This window comes from Oncorhynchus mykiss, chromosome 9, assembly GCF_057628025.1.
Source record: "Oncorhynchus mykiss isolate SJ-2025 chromosome 9, ASM5762802v1, whole genome shotgun sequence".
NCBI lineage: Eukaryota > Metazoa > Chordata > Actinopteri > Salmoniformes > Salmonidae > Oncorhynchus > Oncorhynchus mykiss.
This window is the reverse complement of record NC_143030.1, coordinates 81,295,241-81,315,527: the sequence shown is the minus strand read 5'-3', so window position 1 is coordinate 81,315,527 and position 20,287 is coordinate 81,295,241. Positions and strand designations below refer to the sequence as shown.

Here is a 20,287-nt window from a genome sequence, read left to right as displayed (position 1 = left end):
CATGTCCAATCAATTCAATTTACCACAGGTGGACTCCGTTCAAGTTGTAGAAACATCTCAAGGACGATCAATGGAAACAGGTTGCACCTGAGCTCAATTTTGAGTCTCATAGCAAAAGATCTGAGTACTTACAGTACCAATCATAAGTTTGGACACCTATTCTTTCAAGATTTATTTTTTATTTTTACTATTTTCTACATTGTAGAATAATAGTGAAGACATCAAAACTATGAATTAACACCTATGGAATCATGTAGTAACCAAAAAAGTGTTAAAAAAATAATATATTTTAGATTCTTCAAAGTAGCCACCCTTTGCCTTGATGACAGCTTTGCACACCCTTGGCATTCTCTCAACCAGCTTCACCTGGAATGCTTTTCCAACCGTCTTGAAAGAGTTTCCACATTTACTGAGCACTTGTTGGCTGCTTTTCCTTCACTCTGTGGTCCAACTCAGCCCAAACCATTTCAATTTGGTTGAGGTCGGGCGATTGTGGAGGCCAGGTCATCTGATGCACTACTCCATCACTCTCCTTATTGGTCAAACAGCACTTACACAGCCTGGAGGTGTTGGGTCATTGTCCTGTTGAAAAACAAAACAAAAAGTGGCCCACTAAACCCAAACCAGATGGGATGGAGCATCGCTGCAGAATGCTGCGGTAGCCATGCTGGTTAAGTGTGCCTTAAATTCTAAATCAATCGGTGTCATCAGCAAAGCACCATCACACCTCCTCCTCCATGCTTCACGGTGGGAACCACACATGCGAAGATCATCTGTTCACCTACTCAGCGTCTCACAAAGACTTTCGCGGTTGGAACCGAAACCCTCAAAATGTGGACTCATCAGACCAAAGGACAGATTTTCACCAGTCTAATGTCCATTGCTCATGTTTCTTGGCCCAAGCAAGTCTCTTCTTATTATTGGTGTCCTTTTAGTAGTGGCGGTCCTCATGAGAGTTTAATCATATCGCTTGATGGGTTTTTGCAACCGCAGTTGATGAAACCTTACATTCTTTACATTGACCTTCATGTCTTAAAGTAATGGCGGACTGTCATTTCTCTTTGCTCATTTGAGTTGTTCTTTCCATAATATGGGCTTAGTCTCTTACCAAATAGGGCTTTCTTCAGTGTACCACCCCTACATTGTCACAACAAAAAGGGATTGGCTCAAATGTATTGGGCATTCCAGGTGACTACCTCATGAAGCTGGTTGAGAGAATTTCCAAGAGTGATTTTTGATCCTTTTAACAAATTTTTTGGTTACCACATGATGCAATATGTGTTATTTCATAATTGTAATGTTTCTGTCTCTTATGACTGAAAAATGAGAGAGAAAAAAAAACTCCAGACCACCTTTTCAACACACACAGAGACGCATACAAAGCTCTCCCTCGCCCTTCATTTGGAAAATCTGACCATAATTCTATCCTCCTGATTCTGGCTTACAAGAAAATATCCAAGCTGGAAGTATTTGGGGCGGCAGGGTAGCCTTGGACTAGTCAAACGGAAGGTTGCAAGTTCAAACCCCCGAGCTGACACGGTACAAATCTGTCATTCTGCCCCTGAACAGGCAGTTAACCCACTGTTTCTAGGCCGTCATTGAAAATAAGAATGTGTTCTTAACTGACTTGCCAAGTTAAATAAAGGTTAAAAAAAATATAAATATACATGCATACAAATATATACATATACAACTATATAAGAATAAAGGTAAAATAAAATATCAGCGACTCGCTAAATGCCAAAGTGGTCTGATGCGCTACACGACTGTTTTGTTAGCACAGACTGGAATATATTCCCGGGGTTCATCCCGTGGCATTGTATACCACACTAGTCACCGGCTTCATCAATAAGAGCATCGCCTATGTTGTCCCCACAGAGGCCATGGATTACAGGTAGTGAAGGAACGTTTGTTTATTTATAAAAAAAAAAAAAATCTTGGTCAACCAAAAGTCCGTTCTTAATTATAGACAATTTGGTTGAACATTTTAAACGTTTATTTTTCCATATGCGTTTTTAATAAAATCAACTATATGCATTGATCTTGTCTGATGCTTTACGCGGTTTGATTAAATAAGACCCGAATGACTCGAGTGAGCCCAAGATCTAGATATCCAGAGAGAGAGAAAAAAAAAAACGTAATCTGACCCTCCCCTTCCTGCTGGCTTTCACAGATTCTGCCGTTACTCTCCAGAAGTTGCCTGTAATGGGCTATATAAAGAGCTGTCTAATGTTTAATGCCAATTTCTTACAATTACGACCGATCTGTTTTGTCAGTTATTGTTTTCATATGCACATTTTTGTGGAACAGTTACATTTAATTTATAATAATGTCTCATCTTAAACTCATTGTCATGTGGGTAAGGAAAATTCTATCTAAATGGAAATGATACAAACCTAAAAATGTAACTTCTATTGCCAACTATGTAAAAAAATCGCCTACATAAAGCCAACAAATATAAACATTGTAGCCTGCAGGTAGAAAATATACTGATGAAAGTATATATTCCTATAAATCACATTGGCTACACATGGCCTGTCTGCAACGAACTTGAAACGGTTCAACTATTTATCTGGGATCTGGCCTGATGCACCTAATTATAAAATGTACCAGCACCTATTTCAGTCCAAGTCGAGCATCGATAAGAAGTAATCAGGTTGGCCTATTTTTATAATGTTTTACACGAGATCAATGCGTGACATTTTTTCCACGGATATATATATATATATATATATATATATATATATATATATATATATATATATATATATATATATATATATATATATATATATATATATATATATATATATATATATATTGAAACGACTGTAACCAAACAAACATCGTAGATTAGAAATGATAGGAATTCATGCTAAATATACTACTGGTGATATATGTAGTGGGGAATTCATGCCAACAATTCCTACAATGGAGTTGTGAAAATGAATGTGCAGGAGAGCGGAGAGCACATTCTTATAGAGAGGAGTGCGTTATGCATCTGGGCGCTGCATGTTCACGTCTGCACTGGCCATGCAGCTATTGTGGTGATACTGCAGAAGTCAGCTCTACAGAGCAGTGTAGAGCTGTTGTCAAGGAAGCAAGTTTGTTTATACAGAATGTATCACCCCCCCACCTGCCATCAAAGCCAATCAAAGCTATACAGAGGGAGGTGCATGACGATGGGGTAATGAGATTCATTTGACCTCTCTCTGCATGCCTCCGACGGCGCCTCTGTAGCGTCACACCCTCCATTTTTATTAATTACATTTTTTATTTCACCTTTATTTAACCAGGTAGGCAAGTTGAGAACAAGTTCTCATTTACAACTGCGACCTGGCCAAGATAAAGCATAGCAGTGTGAACAGACAACAACACAGAGTTGCACATGGAGTAAACAATAAACAAGACAATAACACAGTAGACAAAATAGAAAAAAAAGAGTCTATATACATTGCACAGTGTGCAAAAGGCATGAGGAGGTAGGCAAATAATTACTAATTACTAATTACTAATTAATTAGCTAATTACTAATTATTTAGCAGATTAACACTGGAGTGATAAATGATCAGATGGTCATGTGCAGGTAGAGATACTGGTGTGCAAAAGAGCAGAAAAGTAAATAAATAAAAACAGTATGGGGATGAGGTAGGTAAAATGGGTGGGCTATTTACCGATGGACTATGTACAGTTGCAGCGATCGGTTAGCTGCTCAGATAGCAGATGTTTAAAGTTGGTGAGGGAGATAAAATTCTCCATATGGAGCCACCGAGGTCATTGGGGCCAGCCCTAATTGCAGACAACATCCGCACCGAGCTGAAGGCTAGAGCTGCAGCTTTCAAGGAGCGGGACACTAATCTGGATGCTTTTGAGACATCTCGCTATGCCCTCCGATGAACCATCAAACAGGCAATACCGGACGAAGATAGAGCCGGTGTAGTAGGATTCAAACGCTCATTGGATGTGACAGGGTTTGAAAACTATTACAGATTACGAAGGGAAACCCAGCTGCGAGTGTTCCAGACGAACTGAATGCCTTCTAATGCTTTCTTTGAGGCAACAACACTGAACCATGCATGAGACCACCTGCTCTTCCGGATGACTGTGATCACGCTCTCCATAGCCGATGTGAGTAAGACCTTTAAACAGGTCAACATTCACAGGGCCGCAGGGCAAGACGGATTACCCGGACACTTACTCTGAGCATGCGCTGACCAACTGGCAAATGTGTTCACGGACATTTTCAAACTCTCCCTGACCGAATCTGTAATACATGTTTCAAGCAGACCAACATGGTCCCTGTGCCCAAGAACGCCAAGGTAACCTGTCTAAATTACTACCGACCCGTAGCACTCATGTCTGTAACCATGAAGGGCTTTGAAAGGCCTGGTCATAGTTCACATCAACACCATCATCCCAGAAACTCTAGACCCACTACAATTCGCATACCGCCCCAACAGATCCACAGATGAGGAAATCTCTATTTCACTCCACGCTGCCCTTTCCCACCTGGACAAAAGGAATACCTACGCGAGGATGCTTTTCGTTGACTACAGCTCAGCGTTCAACACCGTAGTGCTCCCCGAGCACATCACTAAACCAAGGACCCTCCCTTTGCAACAAGATCCTGGACTTCCTGACGGGCCGCCGCCAAGTTGTAAGGGTAGGCAACAACACATCGGCCTCACTGATCCTCAACACGGGGGCCCCTCAGGGGTGCGTGCTCAGTCCCTTCCCTGTTCACCCATGACTGCGTGTCTACGCACGACTCCAACACCATTAAGTTTGCCGACGGCACCTTAACAGCTTCTACCTCCGAACCATAAAACTGCAAAACAGTTCATGAAATGGCTACCCGGACAATTTGCCTTGACCCTCCCCTTTATTTAAACTGCTGCTACTTGCTGTTCGTTATCAATGCATAGTCACTTTACACTTTAATATGTACACTTTACATGCACATATTACCTAAATTAACCTGTACCCCCACACATTGACTTGGTACTGGTACCCCATGTATATAGCCTTGTTATTTTGCTGTTTTTTCTTAATTTGGTTAGTTATTTTGTTAATTTACATTTTTTTTTTTGTGCATTTTTCTTACTTAAAAAAATTATTCTGCATTGTTGGTAAAGGGATTGTAAGTAAAGCATTTTCGCGGTTAGGTTGAGCTCCTCCTGTTGTATTCCGCACATGTGACAAATAAAATGTGATTTAAATATAAGGCACAGATTAAGACTTAAAGGTTATTTTTCCCCTCCTCCACCCCAGATACCTGAACGATCTGTATACGTTGGAGCTGCGTGCCGGCTCTAGTGTGGTGGGCTGGGACATCCCCATCACCTACGGGGTGTTGCCCCCGCCCAGAGAGAGCCACACCGCCGTCGTCTACACAGAGAAGACCTCTAGCAAGTCCCGTCTGGTCATCTATGGGGGTATGAGCGGCTGTCGACTGGGGGATTTGTGGACACTAGATATAGGTGAGTGATTGGTCAAATTCCTGCTGATTCTAAAATTTTTAAAAAATATTTATTTATTTTTTGTTTTTTGGGGGGGGGGGAAATCAAATCAAGTTAATTTGTGGTGTACACGGTGCAATTACATGCATTATTAATTAATTAAACTTGCAGGCTGCATTCAGGGTTTTTTCCTGTATCAAAGGGGAGCTTAGGTGGCAGAGGGTGTGGCAATGGGACACACAGCTGGGTTTTAGAGAACATGTTTTAGATGCCCCCATCTTGTCGGTGTAGAGAACGTTTTGAATATTTCAGCTAATTTCCTGCAATTATACATATTTCTCCGTTGAGCTGAGAGTGTTTCTGTTTTAAATGTAATTTCCTGCCATTTTTTAAAACAGTTGAGTGTAATTTTTTTTACAGTGCCTTGAGAAATTATTCATACCCCTTGACTTATTCCACATTTTGTTGTTAACTTCTGAATTCAAAATGAGTTAAATTGAAATTTTTCTCTCTCATACACACAGAATACCCCATAATGACATCACAATACCCCATAATGACATCACAATACCCCATAATGACATCACAATACCCCATAATGACATCACAATACCCCATAATGACAAAGTGAAAACGTGTTTTTAGACATGTTTGCTAATAATAATAAAACATTATAGAAAATGAAATACAGAAACCTCAAATGTACATAAAGTATTGAGTAATGGGTGTGAATACGTGTAGATGCCCCTTTTGGCGGCGATTACAGCTTTGATTGTCTTGTCTGCATCTGGATTTGGGAAAATTCTTCCAGATTGATGAAGTGCTCCAGAGACTGTTCTGGAAGGTTCTGTCTGGCCACTCTCCCATAAAGCCCAGATTGATGAAGTGCTCTAGAGACTGTTCTGGAAGGTTCTGTCTGGCCACTCTCCCATAAAGCCCAGATTGATGAAGTGCTCTAGAGACTGTTCTGGAAGGTTCTGTCTGGCCACTCTCCCATAAAGCCCAGATTGATGAAGTGCTCTCATCTCAACCAAGGAACTCTGTAGTTCAGTCAAGTGGTCATTTTGGTTCTTGGTAGTGATGTGACAAATGGACATTTTTTTTATTTTAATGGTTTTCTGTTAAAACGATAAGAAAAAGAGAAATTCCACAGCAAATAACCAAGTAGAATAATAGTCCTATTACGCATGTATGACCACTAGGGCGATAAAGGTATATCTTATATCTTATACTGTATCTACTGAAACCCCCTACAGACATGGAACTCAGTTATACCGTATCTACTGAAACCCTCTATTAGACATGGAACTCAGTTATACCATATCTACTGAAACCCTCTATTAGACATGGAACTCAGTTATACCGTATATACTGAAACCCTCTATTAGACATGGAACTCAGTTATACCGTATCTACTGAAACCCTCTATTAGACATGGAACTCAGTTATACCGTATCTACTGAAACCCTCTATTAGACATGGAACTCAGTTATACCGTATATACTGAAACCCTCTATTAGACATGGAACTCAGTTATACCGTATCTACTGAAACCCTCTATTAGACATGGAACTCAGTTATACCGTATCTACTGAAACCCTCTATTAGGCATGGAACTCAGTTATACCGTATCTACTGAAACCCTCTATTAGACATGGAACTCAGTTATACCGTATCTACTAAAACCCTCTATTAGACATGGAACTCAGTTATACCGTATCCACTGAAACCCTCTATTAGACATGGAACTCAGTTATACCGTATCTACTGAAACCCTCTATTAGACATGGAACTCAGTTATACCGTATCTACTGAAACCCTCTACAGACATGGAACTCAGTTATACCGTATCTACTGAAACCCTCTATTAGACATGGAACTCAGTTATACCGTATCTACTGAAACCCTCTATTAGACATGGAACTCAGTTATACCGTATCTACTGAAACCCTCTATTAGACATGGAACTCAGTTATACCATATCTACTGAAACCCTCTATTAGACATGGAACTCAGTTATACCGTATCTACTGAAACCCTCTATTAGACATGGAACTCAGTTATACCGTATCTACTGAAACCCTCTATTAGACATGGAACTCAGTTATACCGTATCTACTGAAACCCTCTATTAGACATGGAACTCAGTTATACCGTATCTACTGAAACCCTCTATTAGACATGGAACTCAGTTATACCGTATCTACTGAAACCCTCTTAGACATGGAACTCAGTTATACTGGTTATACTTTACCAAGGCACACCTGTTAATTGAAATGCATTCCAGGTGACTACCTCATGAAGCTATCAAGGCAAAGGGTGGCTACTTTGAAGAATCTGAAATCTAAAATATATTTTGATTTGTTTAACACTTTTTTTTGGTCACTACATGATTCCATATGTGTTATTTCATAGTTTTGATATCTTCACTGTTATTCTACAATGTAGAAAATTGTAGCCATCGATGAGCTTGCCCTCAGAAGCAAATTGCTCTTATTCTTCAGTGTTTGTTGGGTGCCCTCAACCAATTGATGTTTTCAGTTGTCATTCATTATATGTTATGGGATGAGATTGAGATCTGGACTTCTCATTGGCTACTCCAGAACAGTCTTAACGTTTTAAATTATTATTATTTTTAACCATTCCAGGGTGCTTTTTATGTGTGTTTTGGGGGTTTGTTGTCCTACTGGAAGACCCACAACCTTCAACAGACAGTTTTTGGACACCACAACCTCCAAAACACCTTGATTTTTTAAAACTATATTTTTCCCCCACCTTTTATTTAAACAGGTAGGCTAGTTGAGAACAAGTTCTCATTTACAACTGTGACCTGGCCAAGATAAAGCAAAGCAGTTCGACACAAACAACAACACAGAGTTACACATGGAATAAACAAGCTTACAGTCAATAACACAATAGGAAAAAAAAGAAAGTCTATATACAGTGTGAGGAAGTAAGGCAATAAATAGGCCATGGTAGCAAAGTAATTACAATTTAGCAGATTAACACTGGATCGATGAGCTGATGATGATGAGCAGACGAAGGTGTGTAAGTAGTGATACTGGTGTGCAAAAGAGCAGCAAAGTAAATAAAAACAATATGGGGATGAGGTAGGTAGATTGGGTGGGCTATTTACAGATGCGACTATGTACAGCTGCAGCGATCGGTTAGCTGCTCAGATAGCTGATGCTTAAAGTTGGAGAGGGAGATATGTCTCCAGTTTCAGCCATTTTTGCAATTCGTTCCAGTCATTGGCTGTAGAGAACTGGAAGGAAAGGTGGCCAAAGGAGGTGTTGGCTTTGGGGATGACCAGTGAAATATACCTGCTGGAGCGCGTGCTACGGGTGGGTGTTACTATGGTGACCAGTGAGCTGAGATAAGGCGGGACTTTACATAGCATCGACTAAAAGATGACCTGGAGCCAGTGGGTCTGGCGATGAATATGTAGCGAGGGCCAGCCGACTAGAGCATACAGGTCGCAGTGGTGGGTGGTATAAGGTGATTTGGTAACAAAACGGATGGCACTGTGATAAACTGCATCCAGTTTGCTGAGTAGAGTGTTGGAAGCTATTTTGTAAATGACATTGCCGAAGTCGAGGATCGGTAGGATGGTCAGTTTTACGAGGGTATGTTTGGCGGCGTGAGTGAAGGAGGCTTTGTTTGCAAAATAGGAAGCCGATTCTAGATTTAATTTGGGATTGGAGATGTTTAATATGAGTCTGGAAGGAGAGTTTACAGTCTAACCAGTCACCCAGGTATTTGTAGTTGTCCACATATTCTAAGTTAGAGTAGTGATGCTAGACGGGCGGGCAGCGAACGGTTGAAAAGCATGTATTTGGTTTTTAAGAGCAGTTGGAGGCCACGGAAGGAGAGTTGTATGGCATTGATAATCTGATTTCATGATGTCTTGCACACATTAAAGGCCCATAGTACCAGAGGCAGCCCCACAGTATTATTCAACTGATTTGAACTTCTCAATAAACCCACCTAAATCCTGGGGGGAAACATTCTGTGGACCAATTGAAACAAAATTAGAGCTCTTTGGCAATACATGTCAGCGCTGTGTTCACTGACGACCAGATGAAGCAATCCATGGAAAGAGCACTCTCAAAGATGGGGGAAGTTCGGTCAAGCTGTGGGGTTGCGTTTATACTTCTGGGGGGGGGGGGGGGCTTTGAACAAGGCATCATAAAATCAGCAGATTTTCAGGTGTTTTGCAGTCCTATGTTCATCCCAGTTTACAAAAACTGGGTCTCCATTCAAGGTTGTGGGTCTCCCAGCAGGACAACGACACCAAACACACACAAAAAAAAAGCACACAGGAATGGTTAAGAAGAGATGCTGGACTGTTCTGGAATGACCAGCAAGAAGTCCAGCTTTGAATCATATCCAAAATTTATGCTTAGATCTGAAAACAAGTTGGAGGGCACCTTTCGAAAGATTGAAGAATGCGATCAGTTTGCTGCTGAATAGTGAGACAAATTGCCAGTAGAAAGGTGAGCAGCTCTTGGGGGTTTTTAGGCCGGGTTTCTGTGAAAGCCTTTTGACATCTTTTATAAAAAAAAGATCGCATAAGTCCCAAGATGCATTTGTCTGCAGTTATCTTCGCCAAAAGGCTGTGCAACCATGTACTAGCTCTGGGGTGCCAATAATTTTGTCCGTGCCAAAAATAAAATAAAACATCCAGTGTGCGGTGGTCAAAATTGATCAAATTTCTATTTATTTTATAAGAAATCAGTACTTTTTTTTTTTTTTTTATATACGAAAAGTGCAAGAGAGACATGGCACGGACAAAGTTATTGGCACCCCAGAGCTAGTTCATGGTTGCACAGCCTTTGACCAAGTTAACTGCAGACAAATGCCTCTTGGGGCTTACGCAAACATTTAAATGAAAATAAATGATTAAGCCCTTTTTTGCATCAGCAGATGTATGTGGGGTGGACTGTATGTGCCAGTTCAGTCTGGCTGCATCCTCTCTCTCCTTCTCACTGGCTTGCCTGCTCTGTTTTTGTTTTTAGGTCTGTTGCGTGTAGAAACTCATAGCCCATCTCATTGATAGGCCCTGCTTTACTGACGTTGCGAGACATTTCAAGCCAAGAAATTGCGAGATAGACGGGCCTAGCGCGCGGTCCTGACTCCGTCTGCATGGTGGCCAACCGGCCTATACTGTGCCACTGTTCTCTGAAGTACGGCTACTAATTAGTCTCCTCCATTACAAAAAAAACCCCAAACAATTAATCTTAGCAGTTGGCAGACTCGACACTAAAATGGGAATCGATATGCAAAGGAGTTGACGAAATCAATTATTTCGGAGTCGTCTCTACCGCTAAGAAAGACCATTGTCCGTAAGTTGGAACAATGGCAGAGAAAGGCAAGTGACAGCGGTGAAGTCCTGTATTTGCAATAATTTGAGGAAGGAAATGCGATCTTTGCGAGGTGGAGTCAATGTACAGTAACGGTGGTGAAGGGCTGCGCCATAAAACCCAAACGGTTCCCGGTAGCAGCTCAGCTGCAATGTGAATTCATCATGGATTTGAAATGTATTTTCGTCTAAAAAAATTTTTAAAAATCTTTTTAACAGAACCAATTAAAAATATATATATATATAAAAATATATATTTTTCCCCCTCCCGCTGTTTGTCACATCTCTACTACTTAGTAGCGTGGCCGTTTTTAACGCAGGAACTTGATAAGTCCTTGTCTTTCCTCTGCAGACACCCTGACATGGAATAAACCGTCCATCAACGGGACAGCTCCTCTTCCCCGCAGTCTCCACTCTGCCACAACCATCACCAACAAGTGAGTTAACACAATTGTCTTAACTTGAGCAACACATTTGTCTTTTCAGGGAGAGGGACTTGATTTTTTATTTTTCTATCATTATTATTATTATTTTTTATTTTTTTCCTGAACCGCCAAGTAACTGGATGTGTGTACATTTTTACTTCTGAGCTGGTCTGGTGCATGGTTGGTCTATCAGGAGCTCACCTGTCTCCCTCCTCACCTGTCTCCCTCCTCACCTGCCTGCCCCTCTCCCTCCTCACCTGCCTGCCCCTCTCCCTCCTCACCTGCCCCTCTCCCTCCTCACCTGCCCCTCTCCCTCCTCACCTGCCTCTCTCCCTCCTCACCCGTCTGTTCTGTAGGATGTTCGTGTTCGGAGGCTGGGTTCCCCTGGTGATGGATGACGTCAAAGTAGCGACACACGAGAAGGAGTGGAAGTGCACCAACACACTGGCCTGTCTCAACCTAGGTATGTCAGGCTGACCAACACACTGGCCTGTCTCAACCTAGGTATGTCAGGCTGACCAACACACTGGCCTGTCTCAACCTAGGTATGTCAGACTGACTGACACACTGGCCTGTCTCAACCTAGGTATGTCAGACTGACTGACACACTGGCCTGTCTCAACCTAGGTATGTCAGACTGACCAACACACTGGCCTGTCTCAACCTAGGTATGTCAGGCTGACCGACACACTGGCCTGTCTCAACCTAGGTATGTCAGGCTGACCGATACACTGGCCTGTCTCAACCTAGGTATGTCAGGCTGACCGACACACTGGCCTGTCTCAACCTAGGTATGTCAGGCTGACCGACACACTGGCCTGTCTCAACCTAGGTATGTCAGGCTGACCGACACACTGGCCTGTCTCAACCTAGGTATGTCAGGCTGACTGACACACTGGCCTGTCTCAACCTAGGTATGTCAGACTGACTGACACACTGGCCTGTCTCAACCTAGGTATGTCAGGCTGACCCCACACACTGGCCTGTCTCAACCTAGGTATGTCAGGCTGACCGACCCACTGGCCTGTCTCAACCTAGGTATGTCAGGCTGACCGACCCACTGGCCTGTCTCAACCTAGGTATGTCAGACTGACTGACACACTGGCCTGTCTCAACCTAGGTATGTCAGGCTGACCCCACACACTGGCCTGTCTCAACCTAGGTATGTCAGGCTGACCGACACACTGGCCTGTCTCAACCTAGGTATGTCAGACTGACCGACACACTGGCCTGTCTCAACCTAGGTATGTCAGGCTGACCGACACACTGGCCTGTCTCAACCTAGGTATGTCAGGCTGACCGACACACTGGCCTGTCTCAACCTAGGTATGTCAGGCTGACTGACACACTGGCCTGTCTCAACCTAGGTATGTCAGGCTGACCGACACACTGGCCTGTCTCAACCTAGATATGTCAGACTGACCAACCCACTGGCCTGTCTCAACCTAGGTATGTCAGACTGACTGACACACTGGCCTGTCTCAACCTAGGTATGTCAGACTGACCAACACACTGGCCTGTCTCAACCTAGATATGTCAGGCTGACCGACACACTGGCCTGTCTCAACCTAGATATGTCAGACTGACCAACCCACTGGCCTGTCTCAACCTAGGTATGTCAGACTGACCAACACACTGGCCTGTCTCAACCTAGATATGTCAGGCTGACCGACACACTGGCCTGTCTCAACCTAGGTATGTCAGGCTGACCGACACACTGGCCTGTCTCAACCTAGGTATGTCAGGCTGACCCCACACACTGGCCTGTCTCAACCTAGGTATGTCAGGCTGACCCCACACACTGGCCTGTCTCAACCTAGATATGTCAGGCTGACCGACACACTGGCCTGTCTCAACCTAGATATGTCAGACTGACCAACCCACTGGCCTGTCTCAACCTAGGTATGTCAGACTGACTGACACACTGGCCTGTCTCAACCTAGGTATGTCAGACTGACCAACACACTGGCCTGTCTCAACCTAGATATGTCAGGCTGACCGACACACTGGCCTGTCTCAACCTAGGTATGTCAGGCTGACCGACACACTGGCCTGTCTCAACCTAGGTATGTCAGGCTGACCCCACACACTGGCCTGTCTCAACCTAGGTATGTCAGGCTGACCGACACACTGGCCTGTCTCAACCTAGGTATGTCAGGCTGACCGACACACTGGCCTGTCTCAACCTAGGTATGTCAGGCTGACCGACACACTGGCCTGTCTCAACCTAGGTATGTCAGGCTGACCGGTACGGCGTACCGCCCAAATCCCCCCGGTGTACGGCGTACCGCCCAAATCCCCCCGGTGTACGGCGTACCACTCAAGCCTAACAGGGACATGATGACTCGATCCAGAAATCAATGTTTAGTGACTTGACTACACCACCGATGTTTCACTCCCGTCCGCTCCTAGACTCGATGGCGTGGGAGTCGGTGCTGATGGATTCTCTAGAAGATAACATCCCCAGGGCCAGGGCCGGTCACTGCTCCGTGGCCATCAACTCGCGCCTCTACGTCTGGAGCGGACGGGACGGATACCGCAAGGCCTGGAACAACCAGGTGTGCTGTAAGGACCTCTGGTACCTGGAGACAGGTGAGTTCTTTAGTTCACTTAATCGGTCTGTAATGACACTTGTTCGGAAACATGCGTGTTGCTTATTTGTGTGTGTGTGTGTGTTAATTGAAAGTATCGATGATACATTTTGATGTAGAACACTTGTAATACAGTGAATCTCAAGGTGATAATTTGTGAACTACTTGTGTGTTGGGAATTTAACCGTACGAATAAGTTAGGTGGGATACAGCGAATCCTTAAGTTATTTAGGTAGTTATTTTGATTTGTTAACACCAACCGCTGCTCTGTTCCTCACAGAGAAGCCCCGCCCCCCGTCACGGGTGCAGCTGGTGAGGGCCAACACCAGTAGCCTGGAGGTGAGCTGGGGCGCGGTACCTACTGCAGACACCTACCTGTTACAGCTGCAGAAGTACGATATCCCCCCCGCCTCGGCCGCCACCACGCCCGGCGTCAGCCCCGCGACGTCACTACCGGTCAACTCCCCCAAGAGCCCTGTCACAGCCTCTGCAGCGTCCCCCCAGGGCCTGCCTCTCCAGGGCATAACGCTGGTCCCCTCCCCCACCACCACAATGCCTGGGAGTCCACTGGCTGCAGCGAATGCACGCGGGCCAGGTAGCGACTACTGAATTACTCATTTTTATTTAACTTTATTTCTGTAATATTTTGAATGCTCTTTTTAAAAATATGTATTTTATTGTTTGGCTTAACTTCTCAAAACTGTTTGTAATTATATTTGTGTCCAAACATAATCAAAGGGGTTTCTTTCCAGATCAGCCTCTTAAACGTTGGTTTAAACATTGTTTTTGTTTTTAACATTGTGTTTGTTTTTAACATTGTTTTTGTTTTTTCCAGCTATCCTGAAGGTGTCTGCTCCCCATTCCACCACGGGCACCTCCATCGTCACGGTGAGGCAGGCCAACCAGGGCGGGAAATCTCCCGTAACGGTGACGTCACTTCCTGCCGGGGTCCGCATGGTGGTGCCGGCCCAGGGTGCACAGGGAACGGTAAAGGAAGTTCTTATTGGTTCTTGTGTACCAAATGCTACTCTATTCCCTATAGAGTACACTACGTTTGACCGGGGCACATAGGGGAATTCACACTACAAACGCATCACCCTCGTGCACTTAAGGAAATCAAGGATGTATTGGAATTAGTGGATATATGGAGGCTTAAATATCGTGACCTAGTGAGATATACATGGAGGAGGTTTAATATCCTGACCTAGTGAGATATACATGGAGGTTTAATATCCTGACCTAGTGAGATATACATGGAGGTTTAATATCCTGACCTAGTGAGATATACATGGAGGTTTAATATCCTGACCTAGTGAGATATACATGGAGGTTTAATATCCTGACCTAGTGAGATATACATGGAGGTTTAATATCCTGACCTAGTGAGATATACATGGAGGTTTAATATCCTGACCTAGTGAGATATACATGGAGGTTTAATACCCTGACCTAGTGAGATATACATGGAGGAGGTTTAATATCCTGACCTAGTGAGATATACATGGAGGAGGTTTAATATCCTGACCTAGTGAGATATACATGGAGGAGGTTTAATATCCTGACCTAGTGAGATATACATGGTGGAGGTTTAATATCCTGACCTAGTGAGATATACATGGAGGTTTAATATCCTGACCTAGTGAGATATACATGGAGGAGGTTTAATATCCTGACCTAGTGAGATATACATGGAGGTTTAATATCCTGACCTAGTGAGATATACATGGAGGTTTAATATCCTGACCTAGTGAGATATACATGGAGGTTTAATATCCTGACCTAGTGAGATATACATGGTGGAGGTTTAATATCCTGACCTAGTGAGATATACATGGTGGAGGTTTAATATCCTGACCTAGTTAGATATACATGGAGGTTTAATATCCTGACCTAGTGAGATATACATGGAGGAGGTTTAATATCCTGACCTAGTGAGATATACATGGAGGTTTAATATCCTGACCTAGTGAGATATACATGGAGGTTTAATATCCTGACCTAGTGAGATATACATGGAGGTTTAATACCCTGACCTAGTGAGAAATACATGGAGGAGGTTTAATATCCTGACCTAGTGAGATATACATGGAGGAGGTTTAATATCCTGACCTAGTGAGATATACATGGAGGAGGTTTAATATCCTGACCTAGTGAGATATACATGGAGGAGGTTTAATATCCTGACCTAGTGAGATATACATGGAGGTTTAATATCCTGACCTAGTGAGATATACATGGAGGTTTAATATCCTGACCTAGTGAGATATACATGGAGGAGGTTTAATATCCTGACCTAGTGAGATATACATGGAGGAATTTTCATATCCTGACCTAGTGAGATATACATGGGGGAGGTTTAATATCCTGACCTAGTGAGATATACATGGAGGAGGTTTAATATCCTGACCTAGTGAGATATACATGGAGGAATTTTCATATCCTGACCTAGTGAGATATACATGGAGGAGGTTTCATATCCTGACCTAGTGAGATATACATGGAGGTTTAATATCCTGACCTAGTGAGATATACATGGAGGTTTAATATCCTGACCTAGTTAGATATACATGGAGGAGGTTTAATATCCTGACCTAGTCAGATATACATGGAGGAGGTTTAATATCCTGACCTAGTGAGATATACATGGAGGAGGTTTAATACCCTGACCTAGTGAGATATACATGGAGGAGGTTTAATATCCTGACCTAGTGAGATATACATGGAGGAGGTTTAATATCCTGACCTAGTGAGATATACATGGAGGTTTAATATCCTGACCTAGTGAGATATACATGGAGGAGGTTTAATATCCTGACCTAGTGAGATATACATGGAGGAGGTTTAATATCCTGACCTAGTGAGATATACATGGAGGAGGTTTAATACCCTGACCTAGTGAGATATACATGGAGGAGGTTTAATATCCTGACCTGGTGAGATATACATGGAGGAGGTTTAATACCCTGACCTAGTGAGATATACATGGAGGAGGTTTAATATCCTGACCTAGTGAGATATACATGGAGGTTTAATACCCTGACCTAGTGAGATATACATGGAGGAGGTTTAATATCCTGACCTAGTGAGATATACATGGAGGAGGTTTAATATCCTGACCTAGTGAGATATACATGGAGGTTTAATACCCTGACCTAGTGAGGTATACATGGAGGTTTAATATCCTGACCTAGTGAGATATACATGGAGGAGGTTTAATATCCTGACCTAGTGAGATATACATGGAGGTTTAATATCCTGACCTAGTGAGATATACATGGAGGTTTAATATCCTGACCTAGTGAGATATACATGGAGGTTTAATACCCTGACCTAGTGAGATATACATGGAGGAGGTTTAATATCCTGACCTAGTGAGGTATACATGGAGGTTTAATACCCTGACCTAGTGAGATATACATGGAGGAGGTTTAATACCCTGACCTAGTGAGATATACATGGAGGAGGTTTAATATCCTGACCTAGTGAGATATACATGGAGGTTTAATATCCTGACCTAGTGAGATATACATGGAGGAGGTTTAATATCCTGACCTAGTGAGATATACATGGAGGTTTAATATCCTGACCTAGTTAGATATACATGGAGGTTTAATATCCTGACCTAGTGAGATATACATGGAGGTTTAACATCCTGACCTAGTCAGATATACATGGAGGTTTAATATCCTGACCTAGTTAGATATACATGGAGGTTTAATATCCTGACCTAGTGAGATATACATGGAGGAGGTTTAATACCCTGACCTAGTGAGATATACATGGAGGAGGTTTAATATCCTGACCTAGTGAGATATACATGGAGGAGGTTTAATATCCTGACCTAGTGAGATATACATGGAGGTTTATTATCCTGACCTAGTGAGATATACATGGTGGAGGTTTAATATCCTGACCTAGTGAGATATACATGGAGGAGGTTTAATATCCTGACCTAGTGAGATATACATGGAGGTTTAATACCCTGACCTAGTGAGATATACATGGAGGTTTAATATCCTGACCTAGTGAGATATACATGGAGGAGGTTTAATATCCTGACCTAGTGAGATATACATGGAGGTTTAATACCCTGACCTAGTGAGATATACATGGAGGTTTAATATCCTGACCTAGTGAGATATACATGGAGGAGGTTTAATATCCTGACCTAGTGAGATATACATGGAGGCTTAATATCCTGACCTAGTGAGATATACATGGAGGAGGTTTAATATCCTGACCTAGTGAGATATACATGGAGGCTTAATATCCTGACCTAGTGAGATATACATGGAGGTTTAATATCCTGACCTAGTGAGAAATACATGGAGGAGGTTTAATATCCTGACCTAGTGAGATATACATGGAGGAGGTTTAATATCCTGACCTAGTGAGATATACATGGAGGTTTAATATCCTGACCTAGTGAGATATACATGGAGGTTTAATATCCTGACCTAGTGAGATATACATGGAGGAGGTTTAATATCCTGACCTAGTGAGAAATACATGGAGGAGGTTTAATATCCTGACCTAGTGAGATATACATGGAGGCTTAATATCCTGACCTAGTGAGATATACATGGAGGTTTAATATCCTGACCTAGTGAGAAATACATGGAGGAGGTTTAATATCCTGACCTAGTGAGATATACATGGAGGAGGTTTAATATCCTGACCTAGTGAGATATACATGGAGGAGGTTTAATATCCTGACCTAGTGAGAAATACATGGAGGAGGTTTAATATCCTGACCTAGTGAGATATACATGGAGGAGGTTTAATATCCTGACCTAGTGAGATATACATGGAGGAGGTTTAATATCCTGACCTAGTGAGATATACATGGAGGTTTCATATCCTGACCTAGTGAGATATACATGGAGGTTTAATATCCTGACCTAGTGAGATATACATGGAGGAGGTTTAATACCCTGACCTAGTGAGATATACATGGAGGAGGTTTAATATCCTGACCTAGTGAGATATACATGGAGGTTTAATACCCTGACCTAGTGAGATATACATGGAGGAGGTTTAATATCCTGACCTAGTGAGATATACATGGAGGAGGTTTAATATCCTGACCTAGTGAGATATACATGGAGGTTTAATACCCTGACCTAGTGAGGTATACATGGAGGTTTAATATCCTGACCTAGTGAGATATACATGGAGGAGGTTTAATATCCTGACCTAGTGAGATATACATGGAGGTTTAATATCCTGACCTAGTGAGATATACATGGAGGTTTAATATCCTGACCTAGTGAGATATACATGGAGGTTTAATACCCTGACCTAGTGAGATATACATGGAGGAGGTTTAATATCCTGACCTAGTGAGGTATACATGGAGGTTTAATACCCTGACCTAGTGAGATATACATGGAGGAGGTTTAATACCCTGACCTAGTGAGATATACATGGAGGAGGTTTAATATCCTGACCTAGTGAGATATACATGGAGGTTTAATATCCTGACCTAGTGAGATATACATGGAGGAGGTTTAATATCCTGACCTAGTGAGATATACATGGAGGTTTAATATCCTGACCTAGTTAGATATACATGGAGGTTTAATATCCTGACCTAGTCAGATATACATGGAGGTTTAATATCCTGACCTAGTTAGATATACATGGAGGTTTAATATCCTGACCTAGTGAGATATACATGGAGGAGGTTTAATATCCTGACCTAGTGAGATATACATGGAGGAGGTTTAATATCCTGACCTAGTTAGATATACATGGAGGAGGTTTAATATCCTGACCTAGTGAGGTATACATGGAGGTTTAATATCCTGACCTAGTTAGATATACATGGAGGTTTAATATCCTGACCTAGTGAGATATACATGGAGGTTTAACATCCTGACCTAGTCAGATATACATGGAGGTTTAATATCCTGACCTAGTTAGATATACATGGAGGTTTAATATCCTGACCTAGTGAGATATACATGGAGGAGGTTTAATACCCTGACCTAGTGAGATATACATGGAGGAGGTTTAATATCCTGACCTAGTGAGATATACATGGAGGAGGTTTAATATCCTGACCTAGTGAGATATACATGGAGGTTTATTATCCTGACCTAGTGAGATATACATGGTGGAGGTTTAATATCCTGACCTAGTGAGATATACATGGAGGAGGTTTAATATCCTGACCTAGTGAGATATACATGGAGGTTTAATACCCTGACCTAGTGAGATATACATGGAGGTTTAATATCCTGACCTAGTGAGATATACATGGAGGAGGTTTAATATCCTGACCTAGTGAGATATACATGGAGGTTTAATACCCTGACCTAGTGAGATATACATGGAGGTTTAATATCCTGACCTAGTGAGATATACATGGAGGAGGTTTAATATCCTGACCTAGTGAGATATACATGGAGGCTTAATATCCTGACCTAGTGAGATATACATGGAGGA

General features: G+C 42.5%; 1 protein-coding gene and 1 long non-coding RNA gene across 8 annotated transcripts in view; one reads left to right on the top strand and one right to left on the bottom strand.

Moving 5' to 3' along the window:
• LOC149981353 (uncharacterized) overlaps nucleotides 1-20,287 on the bottom strand; it is a 437,375-nt gene that overhangs the window by 358,786 nt on the left and 58,302 nt on the right. The gene's annotated exons all lie outside the window — the stretch shown is intronic.
• The window catches only part of hcfc1b (host cell factor C1b), a 77,636-nt gene that overhangs the window by 6,358 nt on the left and 50,991 nt on the right, over nucleotides 1-20,287 (top strand). For 6 of the 7 annotated variants that reach the window (XM_036989073.2, XM_036989069.2, XM_090185545.1 and 3 more), the window contains 6 exons: nucleotides 5,272-5,480; nucleotides 11,174-11,258; nucleotides 11,603-11,709; nucleotides 13,659-13,838; nucleotides 14,118-14,432; nucleotides 14,673-14,824. In XM_036989073.2, the coding sequence (XP_036844968.2) occupies nucleotides 5,272-5,480; nucleotides 11,174-11,258; nucleotides 11,603-11,709; nucleotides 13,659-13,838; nucleotides 14,118-14,432; nucleotides 14,673-14,824 (1,048 nt within the window). Of the gene's footprint in view, nucleotides 1-5,271; nucleotides 5,481-11,173; nucleotides 11,259-11,602; nucleotides 11,710-13,459; nucleotides 13,478-13,658; nucleotides 13,839-14,117; nucleotides 14,433-14,672; nucleotides 14,825-20,287 lie in introns of those variants that run through there. The other variant, XM_090185546.1, reaches the window with a different exon arrangement.